The sequence below is a fragment of the Chionomys nivalis genome, chromosome 8 (genome assembly GCF_950005125.1).
Source record: "Chionomys nivalis chromosome 8, mChiNiv1.1, whole genome shotgun sequence".
Lineage (NCBI taxonomy): Eukaryota > Metazoa > Chordata > Mammalia > Rodentia > Cricetidae > Chionomys > Chionomys nivalis.
In genome coordinates, this window is record NC_080093.1 from 15,612,155 (window position 1) to 15,628,649 (window position 16,495).

At 40.4% G+C, this 16,495-nt stretch overlaps 1 protein-coding gene across 2 annotated transcripts in view; it reads right to left on the bottom strand.

Moving 5' to 3' along the window:
• Window positions 1–624: 624 nt before the first annotated feature.
• Window positions 625–16,495, bottom strand: part of Slf2 (SMC5-SMC6 complex localization factor 2) — a 52,882-nt gene continuing 37,011 nt past the window's right edge. For both annotated transcript variants that reach the window (XM_057778026.1, XM_057778027.1), the window contains 8 exons: window positions 15,951–16,127; window positions 14,366–14,463; window positions 13,200–13,287; window positions 11,418–11,549; window positions 11,034–11,111; window positions 8,013–8,099; window positions 5,877–5,945; window positions 625–3,730 (listed from right to left, as the gene is read on the bottom strand). In XM_057778026.1, the coding sequence (XP_057634009.1) occupies window positions 3,695–3,730; window positions 5,877–5,945; window positions 8,013–8,099; window positions 11,034–11,111; window positions 11,418–11,549; window positions 13,200–13,287; window positions 14,366–14,463; window positions 15,951–16,127 (765 nt within the window). In that variant the 3' untranslated portion in view covers window positions 625–3,694. The remainder of the gene's footprint in view (window positions 3,731–5,876; window positions 5,946–8,012; window positions 8,100–11,033; window positions 11,112–11,417; window positions 11,550–13,199; window positions 13,288–14,365; window positions 14,464–15,950; window positions 16,128–16,495) is intronic.

The following is a 16,495-nucleotide window of genomic DNA, read 5'->3' on the forward strand; positions in this document are numbered from 1 at the left end:
AGTTATGCCCACACCTGCTTCTACCTGGGCTGTCACCATCCATTCTCAACTTTGTCTACCATAAGCTACTGCATGGCTGTGACACTATGGCTCTGGCAGCAATGGCCTTCTATGAGGTCATAAGTTTCTCTTATGAGGTGTCAGCTTTCCCTCAGCTGGCATATCATAAGTTGTCTGTCTGCCAGGGCACAGGCGGCTCCAAATCCTTCTAGACTGTAAAATCACCTTTCTTGACCCTGGGCTCTAGAACACAACACCCAGGTCAGGGTACTTCTTTCCTCTTCTGTTTTCCTCAGACACCAGCAGGTAAGAGGAGTTTGTACTGCTCACCACCAAACCCTAACATGTAGGTTCTCAGTAACAGTCGAATGGATGTGGAGAATGAGGTCAGAATGAGATTATTAAATTCCTGACTGTAAAGTATACAGCAAGTTATTAATTGGGTGATATAAACATGAACTGTGGACAGTTGTGGCTTTGTTTTCTACAGATAAAGCACTATCAAGCTAAAAAAAAAAACCTGTAGAATCCAAATTAAGGAAGATACCAGTTTAAGACAGAACATTCCAGATAATGTCACCTCCACTCCTCAATCAAATGTCACCAGACACGTTTAAACTGAGAAAAAAGTTTTAATGACACATACACATACATTTAGAGAACTTTAAACAAGACATAGTATAAAATCTCAAAGAAAGGAGGGAAGAGGAGGAAACACTGCATTCACTGCCTAAGAGCGAGTAGGTGAACTGGCTGGCAAGAACGCCCCGGGACAGCCGACCGACACACAGTTGATGAGGTGTGCCTGCCTGCACCATCGAGATTGGCTAACTGAGAGACAAGCCAAGTCAGTTCTCTGAACTCAGCTGCTTATCAATGAGTCACTTTTAAAATGTAAAAAAAATTCCTCTTGGTTCAAAGACTCCACACATCATTACTGGCCAGTCCCCATCAACTGTATCTATTTTGATTGAGGGAAAACAAACAAACGAACAAAAAACCAAAACCAACCCAACAAACAAACAAAAAAATCCAAATGCTTCAACAGAGCCTGGATGGTAACACACTATCTTACTTATCACTTACTGGGGATATATATATGTATATATATATGTTGTGAAGTCAAAAGCAAGCTACTACTTGCACTCAAAACAAGAACAAAATGCCGACCTTCCAAAAGGTGACAAAGGCACCACTGCCATCAGGAGATAGGACAAAAAAATGCACAAATGCTACACAGATGATTTGCGTACAGAGCCTCTTCACGGAACGTTATTACAGAACTGTATTTTCAGATAACAGGAAAAGCAGGTTAGAAAAGGCGAACAGTTACACATAAAGCATCAACACAAGGACTTTAATTTTCAGCTTGCAGTAAGGGTAATAAGTCTGACATACACAACAAGAAAATTAGACAAGGTGATTTTTGGCACAGTAAGATTGCCAAACACACCACCACTCAGTGCAAGCTTTGTTTGCCAAGTACCAAATGTGGCCTGACAGTCTTTGTGCAATGAGCATTTTCTCCCTCTCTACCATCCCATTATCTGAGCAACAACAGCTGGAGGGAGACAAAGCATGGGGACTCAGAAGGAGATGGAAAATACTTGATTTGGGAGAAAAACCATGAACTACTTACTTGTGCTAAAATAGAATCATAAATTTCTATGAGAACCCAAATGCAAATACTGACTGTACTATGACCCAGAGACTGAAGGCTGCTACCAGAGTCATGAATACAAGGGCCTAAACTTATGTCTGGCCATTTATTTTAAAGGGAACGACAAAGTATTTTTCTCTCATGGAGAAAGACAATTGAAAATAGATTTTACTCTTATTGGAACTGCTAAATAAGTGTATCAAAGTGGTTTTAAATTTGATGGGTGGTTATCAGTTGAAATTGCAATATAAAAGGGTCACTTAAAAACCTGAATAACCCACTTATCCCCGTCAATGTACACAATAGAAAATATTTACACACTGTAATTACAAGCAATATAAGCAGATTTTTATATTTTGAGATTTTTGTACACTTTACACAATGCAGAATGAGAAAAATATGAACACTTATAAAATTACACACAAATAATGTATCTACAAGGTATTAAATTACAGAGTGAAAGCCCCCATTGTTGGGCAGATAGATGCCAGAGTTTCAAGCTTCTGTCAAATACAACTCTTTGTATCTATCTCTTTAACCATAGTGGCATTTTGTAACAATACCCTTGAGAGGTAGCATCAAGATACTTTTCTTACCAGTAAACTCAACACAGAAGAAAACTTTTGTTGGTCTGACTCTTGGAGCCTTGATCAGCCTCAGAGCTTGAAAATTTGATTTGTTTAGTCTTCCCTGTAAAATCTCTAACTGCCCAATGCTTGACATGAGCTCAAAAGCTACTGCTATTTTAAATGATAAATTTAAGATAAGAATGGTTTTTATTCCTAAGCCTCAATTTAGAGGTAAAAAGTTAGCTCTCAGAACTTATTTTCTCCTCTCAAACCATAAACATTGAGCCCAGTTCCCTTTCTAACCCCCACCTGGACTCAGGTAGACATCAGCATGCTCAGGAGGGAACAAGTCACTCATGCCAGTTTTCAAACAAGCAGTTGGCTTCCATTTCAGGAAGCAAACCCTCCCCAGACAGGCAACATTCTGCAAGAGTGTTACTACCAAAGGTTTCAAAGGGCCTAGGCTCAATCTAGCATGTGCACCTCTGCTAACCCTCTACCATCTAAACTAGAGGATGGCTTTCCAGTGTTTAAAAGAATTTAGAGCAGCTGTGGTTTTCAAGTGCAACAACTTCAAGATACAAACGCTCGAGCGAACACACACATACACACACATACACAGTGTCCCCAAAATAAACATCACCAAGGTCTCTGCTAAATTATATACTCGTGGGAACAAGGTTTTTGGAAACTTCCAGATTTTTTTAAGCCTTTATACAGAGACTTCTGTAATATAGTTAGCAATGGACAGAATTCTGACTTAGCTAAGATTGTATGATTGAATCAGATTTTCAAAATATATGCATTTACAAGAAATCCTAAACAAACTGCCTATGAATGGTCTGGCATTTTTAAAACGGCCACTACTTTGTAGCTTAATCTCTTTCTCTAGGCAATCTGACAGCATGCCTGTTCCTTAACTGACTTTAAACAGACTTCAAGACTTCAGATCTATAATTTTGATAGTAAAGGGACAGTGTATGAACTGAAACTGCCTATGGTTTACAGACCCAGACTCCTGACTACAGAACTCTATTCTAGGCTTTCCCTTTGTGCCCTAAAATAACCAAGAGGAAAATGAAAACCAGCTAGACCCTGACCTTCGTTTCAATGTCCAACTCCTCAAGTTGGCCCATACTTTTCCTCTTTATTTTCTGTGATGGTCCAAGTGCTATGAAGTCACCTACCAAGATAATAGCTGAAACCTTAACAAGGGGCGCTAGGAGGGGCAGGCTGGGTTCTTCTACCAGCTGTGTCTACCCCTACCCTTCTCTTATAGGCTCCCGTTCTCCCGTTCTTTCCTCTAAGGTCAAGCTGCAGATGGCATTTCATATCTGCTTCAGACACGGCGAAGTCTTCATTACCAGCCTCATCACACAGTTGTGTTCCATAGCATCTGCTGGATCCCACAGTAAGCCTCTTGGAAAGGTCCTTCTCGCTTTGTATTTCTGCTGCTGTACTCCTGTTAAGAATCTGGTACCCAGAAGTCATGAAGCTGCCCCTGGAAAAGGGAGAAAAAAGGAAAATTTAATCAGATTATTAATTAATACTCTTAATCACTGGACAGCAGGCTTTGATAATGAAAGCAGAAAAAAAATCATTACACATACAAGCCTCTGAAAGCATCTTTTTTGTTTTGAGACGGGGTCTTATATTATTAGCTCTGGCCAGCCTTGAACTCCCAGAGATTTGCATGCTTCTGTCTTTCAAGTGCTGGGACTAAAAGCACGAAGCCACCATGCCCACTGAAAATTTCTTATGATTTTATAACCTTTACACTTTGTGCTCTGGCAATAAAAAGGGATAATACAAATATAGGGCATTTTTCTCATGGGCACACTCACAAAGGGACGTATTTAAGGAGATTAAAAGTGTTAAACTTGGGGCTGGAGAGATGGCTCAGTGGTTAAGAGCACTGACTGCTCTTCCAAAGGTCCTGAGTTCAATTCCCAGCAACCACATGGTGGCTTACAACCATCTGTAATGAGGTCTGGTGCCCTCTTCTGGCGGGCAGGCATACACACAGACAGAATATTGTATACATAATAAATATTTAAAAAAAAAAAAGTGTTAAACTTACTAATAAAAAGTTTTGCTATTAATGTCACATTGGCACAGGACCTTAACATTTTGAGGGAACTGAAGTGGTTGTCTCAGTGGTTAACAACACTGTCTACTTTTCCAGAGGACCTGAATTTGATTCCCAGCGCCAAACTAGCAGCTCACAACTGTCTGTAACTCCAGTACCAGGAGACCTGATACTTCCTAGCCTCCGAAGCGGTATGCAGATATACATGAAGACAAACACCCCCCCACACAAAATAACAAAAAACTCCACACTGCACTTGGCAGAAGTCTTTCTAGCATGCACAAGGCTCCGGATTTGATCCCCAGCTTAGAATGAGCAGGATGTGGTAGTGTATACCTGCAATCCTAGCAGTGGAGGAAGAGAAATGAAGATCAGAAGCCCAAGGTTACCCTTGTCTATACAGAGAGTTCAAGGGCAGCCTGAGCCCCATACAAATACTGAAATGCTGTGAGACAAAGAGATTCCACCAAGAATATGCTCAAGATGTTTTCCTTTAAACACATTCTTACATAAAACTTTATATATAAATGTTCATGGAAATATTTCTTTTCTTTTTTGAGTTTTCTTTTCTTTTTTCTTTTTAAGATTTATTTATTTATTATGTATATGTTCTGTCCGTCTGTATGCTTGCTGGCCAGAAAAGGGTACCAGATCTCATTATAGATGGCTGTGAGCCACCATGTGGTTGCTGAGAATTGAACTCAGGACCTCTGGAAGAGCAGTCAGTGCTCTTAACCGCTGAGCCATCTCACCAGCACCCCTCCTTTTTTTTCAAAAAAAAAAATTTATTTATTTATTATATATACAATATTTTGTTTACATGTATTCCTGCAGGCCAGAAGAGGGCACCAGACCTTATTACAGATGGTTGTGAGCCACCATGTGGTTGCTGGGAATTGAACTCAGGACCTTTGGAAGAGCAGGCAATGCTCTTAACTGCTGAGCCATCTCTCCAGCCCCCTTTTTTTGTTTTCTGAGATAGAGTTTCTCTGTGTTAACAGTTCTGGCTCTTCTGAAAATTGTTCTGTAGTCCAGGCTGGCCTCGAACTCACAGTGATCCTGCCTCTGCCTCCCAAGTGCTAGGATTAAAGTCGTGGGCCACTACTACCTGTCGAGAATTCTTAATAGTCAGAAAGTAAGATCAGCCCTGAAGGGGAACAAAAAGAGGCACAAAGGTGGTGGAGGAACTGGGAGGGATTGCCAAAGTTCAAGTGTGGTGCTGATCTTCAATTCTGTGGCTATACTACTTAGCACAGACTAAGTAGTGAAATGCACAACATGCATTCTATCTTTTTTTTTTTTTTTTTTTTTTTTTTGGTTTTTTCGAGACAGGGTTTCTCTGTGGTTTTGGAGCCTGTCCTGGAACTAGCTCTTGTAGACCAGGCTGGTCTCGAACTCACAGAGATCCGCCTGCCTCTGCCTCCCAAGTGCTGGGATTAAAGGCGTGCGCCACCATCGCCCGGCCTGCATTCTATCTTAAGAGAACGGTTAGACTCATGAAAATCATACAACACGCAGTGGGTTTCATAATAAATAAAACTGTTAAATAAAATGATACCTGACTAGGCCGACAGTTCTGGATTATTTCCTGCCATTTTCCATGTATCCTGGCAACCAAGTCTTTCACCTTAAAAACAACAAAAAGAGGAGAATATCAGATCAGAGTATCCTCACTTAAAATCAACTTAACATTTGATAGAAAGCACCTCACAGTTGCTGCTATGGAGGTGCATGGCTGCACTCCCAGTACTCGGGGACTGCTCAAAGTCCAAGGCCAGTCTGAACTGTGTGTGAGATCCTGCTTCAAAAAACTGAAACAAAACAATAACAACCAAAATAGGCATAAAAGCCACATATATCTCATAGCTATCATAGGCCCGTACCCAACAATTCTATTTGACTGCTGTTAAGAAAAGGCTACTTATCTTTTGCGGAGGCTTTCAAATGACAACATTTTTTTTAAATTACCGTAATTTATTTTTTCACAATCTACAATGTCAAATAATTATGACTTAATTTTTTTTTTTTTTTTTTTGGTTTTTCGAGACAGGGTTTCTCTGTGGTTTTGGAGCCTGTCCTGGAACTAGCTCTTGTAGACCAGGCTGGCCTTGAACTCACAGAGATCCGCCTGCCTCTGCCCCCCGAGTGCTGGGATTAAAGGTGTGCGCCACCACCGCCCGGCATGACTTAATTTTCTTGTGTGTTTGTTTTTTGAGACAGGGTCTCTCTGTATAATCTTTTTTTTTTTTTTTTTTTTTTTTTTTGGCTTTTCGAGACAGGGTTTCTCTGTGGTTTTGGAGCCTGTCCTGGAACTAGCTCTTGTAGACCAGGCTGGTCTCGAACTCACAGAGATCCGCCTGCCTCTGCCTCCCGAGTGCTGGGATTAAAGGCGTGCGCCACCACCGCCCGGCTCTCTCTGTATAATCTTGGCTGTCCTGAACTCCCTATGTAGACCAGGCTAGCCTCAAACTCATAGAGATCCACCTTCCCCTGTTTCTTGAGTGCTAGGATTAGGTGTGAGCTACAACACCCAGTCTTAATTTTCTTTCATTTTATGTGTATGTGTATTCTGCCTACATGTACATCTGTTCGTTGGCCACCAAAGCCAGAAGAGGGCTACAGATCTCCTGAAGTAGAAGCATTACATACAGATGGCTGTGAGCTGCCATGTAGGTGCTGCAAATCCCATTTGGGTCCTCTGGAAGGGCACCTAGTGCTATTAACCACTAAGTCATCTCTAGTCCTTAATTTCCTTTTTAAAAATTATTATTCAGAAACAGGATTGCTCTATTTAGCCCTGGATAACCTTAGATTTAAAGCAGTTTTCCTGCTCCTGTCTCCCACGTACAGAGATTACAACGATGCACCACCATACCCGATTTCTCGTTACTAAGGTCAATCCAGATGGTTCAGAGAATCACAATGCTGCCATCAAAGAAATTTTTACTTTCTATTCTCTGGCTTTTGAACACTCAGCTAGGGAAGCTGAAGGGTGGATCATTTTATAGGGCCCAATGCACTGACGGATTCAGCTTTACCATAGCTTTCTTCTAAAATAGGCTCGATAGAAAGACAACAAAAAATGTCTTTGTTGGGATATGGCTCAGTAGTTAAGAGCAGTTATTCTTGTGGAGAGCATAGGTTTGAGTCCCAGAACCTACATGGTAGCTCACAACCATTTATAACCTCAGATCTAGGGAATTCAATGCCCTCTTCTGATAGCCAGGCACAAATATACCACACTATAGCTCACAGACATACATTCAAGAAAAAACACACATAAAGTTATACATGTCTAAAATGTTTTTAATGTGTTACTTGATCCCTTCCACGGAATCAGAAGATCCTAACTCACTGTCACTCCCCTTGTAAGTGCTACACAAATCTCTGTACCTGGCACCTGCTACACACAGATTTAGCCAGTCTGTCAAACTCAAAGGTGTCTTGCCAACAACACACAAAAACAGGAAGCAGGGTACTCTGTGAGAGATGAGGCTGCTGTGTAAGCAAGAGTCAAGGTGAAGCCAGGTGGATTAGTACAATCTATGATAACTGGGAGCTCTAAGGACATCTAGTCTGTTTTAAACAAGGAATAAGGCAAGGGCTGACATTCATAACTGTCCTTAGACATCCCCATGAGCACCACGTCACATGCATGCTCACACCCCACACCCACCATAAATAACATACTTACTTTAGTTCTGTAGAAAAGCCTTGCATCTTCCCTAATATCACACTTAACATGCTTTTCCAAAGCCCCACAAAGCAGCAAGAAATGTTTCTATGTAAAACAAAACAAATGCAATAGATGAAAACAATTCCAAAGTCTTGTAAAATAACAGACTATGCAGTTAAAAAAAAAAAAAACAAAAAAAACATATCACTTAAAACTTACTTGATAGTCCCACCAGTGAAAGGTGTTGACTTCCATAAGAACATAATGGTTATGACTCATTGCTAGTGAATTAAAAAATATACAAAGAACTACATGTGGCACAGCAAATGCTTACCAGCTTTAGTTATTAGGTAGGCTGAGGCAGGAGGACTAGCTGAAGATCATCAAGACAAAACAATGAGATCCTTTCTCTTAGAAAACACCAGACCTGTTAGAACCATTCAGTGGACAAAGTCCTCCCTGCCAGGCCTGACCTGAGTTAACCCTCAGCACCCACAAGGTGGAACGAACCCTGATTACCATGTGGGCTTTGGCATACTCATGTGCACACAATTTAACTCCTAATACTTTCCTCCACCTTCTGAGTGCAAAGTACTCTTCGATTACAGGCACGTGACACTACTCTTGGCACTAAAACAAACAAACAAACAAACAACCAGCCTCTCTGCTCTTTATTGGGCTTGGAGAGATGGCTCAGTAGGTTTTGGTTCCTAGTATCCACATTAGGCATCTCACAGCTATCTGTTAACTGTAGCTCCAAGGGATCTGGGGCCTTTGGCCTCCAAGGGCACCTGCACTCAAGAGTGCATACCTACACGAAGGCACTTAGTTTTCTGAGAGGTAGTCTGGTTATATTATTTAGGCTGGCCTTGAAACCTTGGGTGCAAGCAATCCTCTATTCTCCAGAGTAGCCAAGATGAGCCAGAACATCTGGCCTAATCTCCTTTCTCCCACCAATAGTTGAGATTGAATATGGTGTCTCCAACAAGTTAGAAAGTGCTTTACCACTGAGCTACATTCCTAGCTTTCTTACTAAACTGTCTGGGATGGGCTTGAATTTGTTATTACCCAGTGCCTCAGCCTCCTGAGCAGATGGGATTACAGGCCTGTGCCACTTGGGCTTTTCTTCTGGTCCTCCCAATCCTCTTGGCTATGCATGGAACTCCACAGATCAGGTTAGCCTTCAACTCAGATGTGCCTGCTTCTTCTTGGATTAAAGGCATGCACCAAGTGTGCCATCACCACCTGGCTCTTTTTTTTTTTTTTTTTTTAAAGTAGGGTCTCACAATAGCCTTGGCTGGTTTAGAACTCATTATGTAGACCAGGGTAGCCTCAAACTCATAGAGAGCTGCCTACCTCTGCTGGGATTAAAGATCAAGCCTGGTTTGGTGTGGTTTTTTTGTTTGTTTGTTTTGTTTGTTTTTTCCCCTACTCCTGAGACAAGGTTTCACTATATAGCAGTTATTTTCAACCTGTGAGTCAAGACCCCTTTAGGGATCACATATTAGATTTCCTGTATATTAGATATTCACACTATGATTCATAATAGTAGCAAAATTAGTTATGAAGTAGCAACTAAAATAATTTTATGGTTGGGGATCATCACGACATTAGGAACTGTATTAAAGAGTCGCAGGAAAAGCTGAGAACCACTGCTCTACAGGCTAGCCCGGAACTCACTATATAGCTCAGACACCAACTCAGGGTAATCCTCCTTTCTCAGTCTCTAAAATTCTGGGATTATAGGCACAAGCCAGTATAGCCAGTAAGCACAGGCTTTTATTAATAGAGAATCAAATTTATCTACTCCAAAAAGTTTCCTTGTCTGGAGAGGTGGTGCATGGCTTTACACCGAACACTTGGGAGGCAGAAGGAGGGTCAGAAAAAGTTCAAGGTTACCCTCATCGGTATCAAAAATTGGAGAGACTGGGCTATATGAGACACTGTTTAAAAACACACAAAATAGCAGGTCTGGGAGCACATGCTGTTAATCTGGATCTTGGGAGTGCTGGGATTAATGGTGCACATTTCCACACCTAGTTTCAAAAATAAAATTCTTGTTGGGCAGTGGTGGTGGCTGTGGCAGTGGCATCACACACCTTTAATCCCAGCATTGGGAGGTAGAGGCAAGTGGATCTATGTGAGTTTAAGGCCAGCCTGGTCTATAGAGAGGGTTCCAGTACAGCCAGGCCTATACAAAGAAACCTTGTCTCAAAAAACAAAACAAAAACACAAAAATGAAATCCTTAAAAAAAAAAAAAGTATTTTGTGTATGTGTATAAATGTATACACGGATGCCTTAAGGCCAGAAGAGGACATCAGATCCTAATACAGATGGTTGTGAGCCACCATGTAGTTGCTGGGAATCGAACTCAGGATTTCTTGTAGAGCAGCCAGTGCTCTTAACTGCTGAGTCATCTCTCCAGCTCCAAAATAAAATTGATATGGAGAGAGAATTCAGAAATGTACATTTGAAGTAGAATGAGTAATAGTTTAATTTTAACTTGGCAGACAAAACTTTCTAATTAACATTAAAAAATTAATTTTGTGTACATGTACATGTGCCATGGTGTACATGTGGCAAGTCATAAGTTGGCTCTCTCTTTCCATCATGTGGGGCCTGAGGACTGAGCTCAGGTTGTCAAATCTGGCAACAAAGACCTTTATACCACAGAGGCATCTCCCAGGTTCCTCTAAATCACCAATTTTAAAGGCATTCTAGTTTTTCTAAAGGAACATAAAAGTCAGAGGAGGTTCAGAGAAAGAAAGCGAGAAGAAACAAGCTAAAAGGTAGTCTACTTGGTGACCCTGGTATCTCATGAATAGATTACACTATTGCCAGGGGATGGTCACTAAGCTCTACTCCAACCAACCACTACTGAGAAATCATTTTTGTCACTATGATCTGGTTGCAGGTTGCTATGACTTCCGGATTTCTACAGCAAAACCAGTCAACTTTCAAGTTGTCTTCTGACACACACATGCTCATTCATTCCACCAATAGGACACCTACTTATAACAATACCGGATATTACTTACCCGTTGTCCAGAAGAAAAAGAATGAGAACAACTAACTTCCCCAACTAAATGAAGTAGAACATAGGTCAGGTAATATGCCTGTTAGAGAGATGAAGAAAATTACTACTCATGAAAAGGCAAGCATAAATACCACCCAGGTCTACCAATTAGCAAACTTCCCAGGAAAGACAGGATTTAATTTTGTGAGGAAGAAAAAGCCATGCACTTAAACCAAATTAAGTGCTTTTTCTTTTTAACCACCTTACAACTGCCACAGTATAGGTTAAATTACCAACAACTGCTCCTTCACACCAACTTTCAATTCTACTCTGAAGAATTTTCTGACAGCAATAAACATTGTTTACTCTATGCCCCATGCATTCTCTGAGCTCTAGCTCTGGATACCTGCTTTTCAAGTTCTAAATGAAGACTGTCATCAATTGTTCCATTTGGTTGTTCAGCCCTTTTTTTTAAGACCATTTTCTTCAACAAATCAGAAGGCTTCATCTGCACTAGATAGCGATGTAGGACTGAGATCTATTAAGGGAAGAAAGACTTGAGTCAATTCTAGTGCAGTGTTCTTTTTTGAGCTAATTCCAGTGTACCCACTGTTATTCTGGCTCCTTTTCCTGGCTTGGTAATTCTATGATACCCATAATTCTGTTTACCTGAAAGTCCTCAATTGCTCTGAGGTGTTTTATATTAAGATTTAGTATTTATAATTTAGGTTAAATGCTTAGAACAAGATCAAATGATATTATATATGATAGAGGTCATTGAATTCTAAGAAAGAAGCACTATCTATCCAATGTGGTGGTTCACGCTTGCAATCCCAACACTTGATGCTGAAGCAGGAGGATCACTGGGAGTTGAAGGCCAAGTGGGCTATCAGTGAGTGAGGTCTGGCTGACATCAAGTAGTAAACCTGAGCGTTAATTATTCATGCGGTTCTCTTTTATATAGATATAAAACGAAAAGGTGATAGGCAACACAAATCCTATCCAGGATCCCTTGGTAGCTATAAATATTGCTAAATGGACTGAGGACTTTTAGCTATCTTAGTGGCTCAGGAATGGTGCCACGAATCTCCAATCAAATCCACTTCCGCCTGACTAGGGTGGCAGTTGGTTGGTTCTGTCCCATAGTATCTTGTGTATATCCTAATACTGCTCTTACACGTAATGGTTCATATCACTATACTATCTTCCAGAGCACAGTCTCATTTTTCATTTATTTCTAGGACATAAGCTAGTAACTTATAGTGAATTGCAATTCAAATAAGAACAATACAGGGCACCCAAAGTTTTGTGTATTTTTACACTCAAAATAAGGATAGCCCTTGTCTTAGCTACAGTTTCTATTGTTGGGAAGAGACACCATGACCACAGCAACTTTTTTTTTTTTTTTTTTTTTTTTTTTTTTTTGAGACAGGGTTTCTCTGTGGCTTTGAAGCCTGTTCTGGAACTAGCTCTGTAGACCAGGCTGGTCTCAAACTCACAGAGATCCGCCTGCCTCTTCCTCCCGAGTGCTGGGATTAAAGGCGTGCGCCACCATCGCCCGGCTCACAGCAACTCTTAACAGGAAAACATTTAATTGGGGTGGCTCGCTTATAGTTTCAGAGGTTCAGTTCATTCTCATCATGGCAGGGAGCATGGCAGACATGACGCTGGCTACATTTTGATCAGAAGGCAACAGGAAGTCAATTTATGATTTTCTTAAGAGTTTATTTATAGATTAATCTGTCTGTAATTGTCCTATAGGGTAGAAGCTATATAACTTCCATTTTAGAGTTGATAAATTGTGTCTTTTGGGGGGGGGTATAGAGTTTATTTAGTGAGTCAGGGAGGGGAAAGAGAAAGGGAAAGGGAAGAAGACAGAGAGGCGGCGAGGGCGGGGGGGGGGGGGGGGGGGAGGTAATAGTTCCCTCTTCAGAAAAAGGTTGAAAGAGCAGGTATTTTTTTTAATTAGGTACAATGCAAAAGATTATATCAGCAATATCACGCTTGAAAGTCTGAGTTTACAAAGGACTTTGTTTTGGATGAGACAAGATTTCTTGCCTTTGCAATGCTGGGATTAAAGGCACAGGGCCGCCAAGTCTAGCTGGTTAGAACTTCTGATTTAGGGTTCATTAAATTTCCCAACATCTCACTAACTCTCCCATTTATTAAAACAAAAGTGTATTTATACCTGAAGATTATTGGCATTAGGGATATCTTCCTGTTTTTCATCCAAAAGCTTTGAAATAATCACTAGACTGAGGCACTGCCTCAGTTGCCTGGAATTAGAAATAAAAAGTTTTTATAATGTGTTTAAACAATACAACTTGACAAGCAAGCAAATGAGTCAAAAGGAGTCTTAGTCTCTCAAGGCTGTCTCGGAACCAACCAACCAACCGTTACAGAGCAGCAGTGTTCATGTAAGATATGTGCACATCAAGTTAGAACCACCTAGGGCTGGGAATAGTTCAGTTGGTAGAGTGCCTACCCAGCATGCACTGAGCCCTGGTGTGCCAGGGCACATCTGAAATCCTAGTGCTCATCAGCACGATCCAAAGTTCAAGATCATCTTTTCCTAAGCAGTGAGCTCCTCCTCACTCTGCCTTAGGTTCTAAGAACCTGTCTCACAAAAGTAGAAAAGGAAGCTGAGTAAGGTGGCACACGCCCTTAATCCCAGCACTAGGAAGGCAGATCTCTGAGTTCAAGGTTAGCTCAGTATGGAGTTCAAGGATACACAGAGAAGCCTTGTTGCACCCCCTCACCCTCTACAAAAAGCAAATTAATTTTTGTTATGCATCATCTACACCAGCCAGTGGTTTTCAACCCCTGGCAGCAGGGTGGGGATGGTGGTGGTGGTTCGAACGATCCTTTCACAGGGGTATCAGATATCCTGCACAACAGATATTTACCTTATGATTCATAACCATAGTAAAACTACAGTTGTGAAGTAGTGATGAAAATAATTTTATGGGAAAGGAAAAGAAAATAATTTTATGGTTGGGGTCACCACAACATACAGACCTGTATTAAAGTGTCACAGCATTAGGAAGGTTGAGAAACACTGTGCTGTGCTGACTTATCTGATAAACTAAAAATAAAAACCAAGAATAGTCATGTTCTGAATTAAATAACATAATCAGGATTTCTACACCTTTTCTCTCAATAAAATCAAAGAACATTCGAAACTGATGAATAGAAATGGAAGTCCTAAGTTGGGTGTGGTGGCCTAGGCACACAACATTCAGGAAAGGCCAGCCCAGGCTAGAGAGTGAGACCCTGCCTCACAGTGAGCACTCCACAGCATTAACTAGCATCAGCATTATAAGACATCTTGATGCTTATCTCACTTTCCAATACCTTCCACGAGACGTCCAGTTAGGGACCAGTTGCACCAACCACAGAAGGTTGTGTGGATGACTAGATAGTTCATTTATGCCCACACAGAGTTCATGCACCTGAAAGAAAAAAAAAGAGAACAAGCCCAGGATCAGACCTACAGACCCTCTTGCCTTGAAGGAAGTCACTAAAACAACTCTGAATTATGAAAACGCATGCCATTTAAAACCTACTAAAATGCATATATATAAAAAAATTCTGGGGAGGGAAATAGGAGGCGGGGAGGAGGCAGAAATTTTTTTAATAATAAATAAATAAATAAATTCTATTTTTTTTTCTTAAAGTACTCTGGTCACACACATCTACTAGCATTTCATGTCACTCTCATGTTGTTGCTACACTTTACTTTTATTTAATGGTCTTTCTTGAAAGAATAAAGTATTCAAATATCAGTTTCCCCAAGTGTGTATAACACATACACACATCATAATCGAGACCTGAAAATTCTTGCACACTTGGATTTTATTACAGTATTTTTATTTTCTGGCTATGTACTCCAGCCTTGTACTTGCTAGTCATGTACCCAACCACTGAGCTATGCCTTTAGCTCTCTAGCTGTTTATCACGATAATGATATTAAAAACTGACAGTTGCTTCAAAATAAGCTGATGAGCATGGATGGGAATAAGCTTGGTGACAGTTATTCAGTTTAGTTATTTTTGTTGTTATTTTCAAGATAGGGTTTCTCTATGTAGCTTTGACTGTCCTAAAACTCGCTCTGTAGACCAGTCTGGCCTCGAAATCACAGAGATCTGCCTGCCTCTGCTGTGATTAAAAACGTGGGCCATTATGACCGGTACTCAGGAGTTTATTATGCTCCTCCCACTTCAGTTTAAAAACCTCTACCAAAAATGGCCGAGAATTTAACTATAAAAAGGTCTAATAACGCATGCTCAGCTCCCACATGGCTATTTACTTATAACTCAGTCCCGGGTGCAGGTATAACATCATGTCATTTATGCTCAAAGGCCATTTCAGAAAGACGCCTCATCCTTGAAGGCCTCAGATGAGATCGTTGCAGTCCAGTTGTGCTAATCGTGTCACCCTGGTCACCCTTTACCTTAATTTGCAACACCTGATTACAACCTGAAATGTCACTTTATGACATCTGCCTGAATTCCTTTATGCATCCTCTAACTGCATGAATGGTAGGTAAGACAGCCCAACAAGGGCAAAGGTACTGGCTTGCTAGAACCTTTGAACGCTCATACATAGTAAATCCCTAATAAATGTTGAAAAGACAGCTACTTTTAGAAAACAAAATCCAGTTAGTTTAAACAACAGAGTTCCAGCAAATAGTGCCCTCCTCTGCTATTTTCATGGTTAAACTTCTTGAACGTAGAAACTTTGAACTCTGAGTGCATATGAAACGTTATGCTGTACAACTCCTACGCTTTATCTGTAGACTGGTCTCCTGCAGCCGCTGTGTAACTGAAGAGGACATTATTAGTTCTTTAACCTCCTACCTTATTCATTCATAAATGCTAGAATTACAGGTATGCACGGCCATCCTTGGTACAACACCTAAGTTTTTAAGAAATGTTACCTTTGTGTTCCAATCTCTGATGTTTTTCATGAGATTTATCAGGAGGCTTTGAAAGTCTACTAATGGAATCTGTTTCAGTTCTTTTTCCAGACTCATTTTAAATAGCATTAAAATCAACAACATTATTTCTCGATCTTGGTAACCTTCTGGATGTATAGATGTACACAAGCCTAGAAACTGCCAGAAATGAACAAAGAAGAAAATTACCTAAAGAGTTTAAAGTATATTCTTGACAAAAGATCAAAAAATTAAAAAAAAAAAAAAAAAAACCCACACAGATAACAAGTATTAGATGTCTAGGAAAGGTAAGAAATACAACACAGATAGTAAAATGAAAGGGTAAGTATTTCCTTCTCCATTTTCAATTAGTGATTGGATTCAGCCACTAAAATATCTTCATACTACAATTACTTCTTGGCCAATAAATTATACTGTAACACTTTAACAGTGAAATTCTCACCTGAAGTTCCTGTTTACTCTTAATATTAAAAGAAAATTGCATTTGTAATAGGAATATAATTGCTAAGACCTTTCACTTGGTAAGA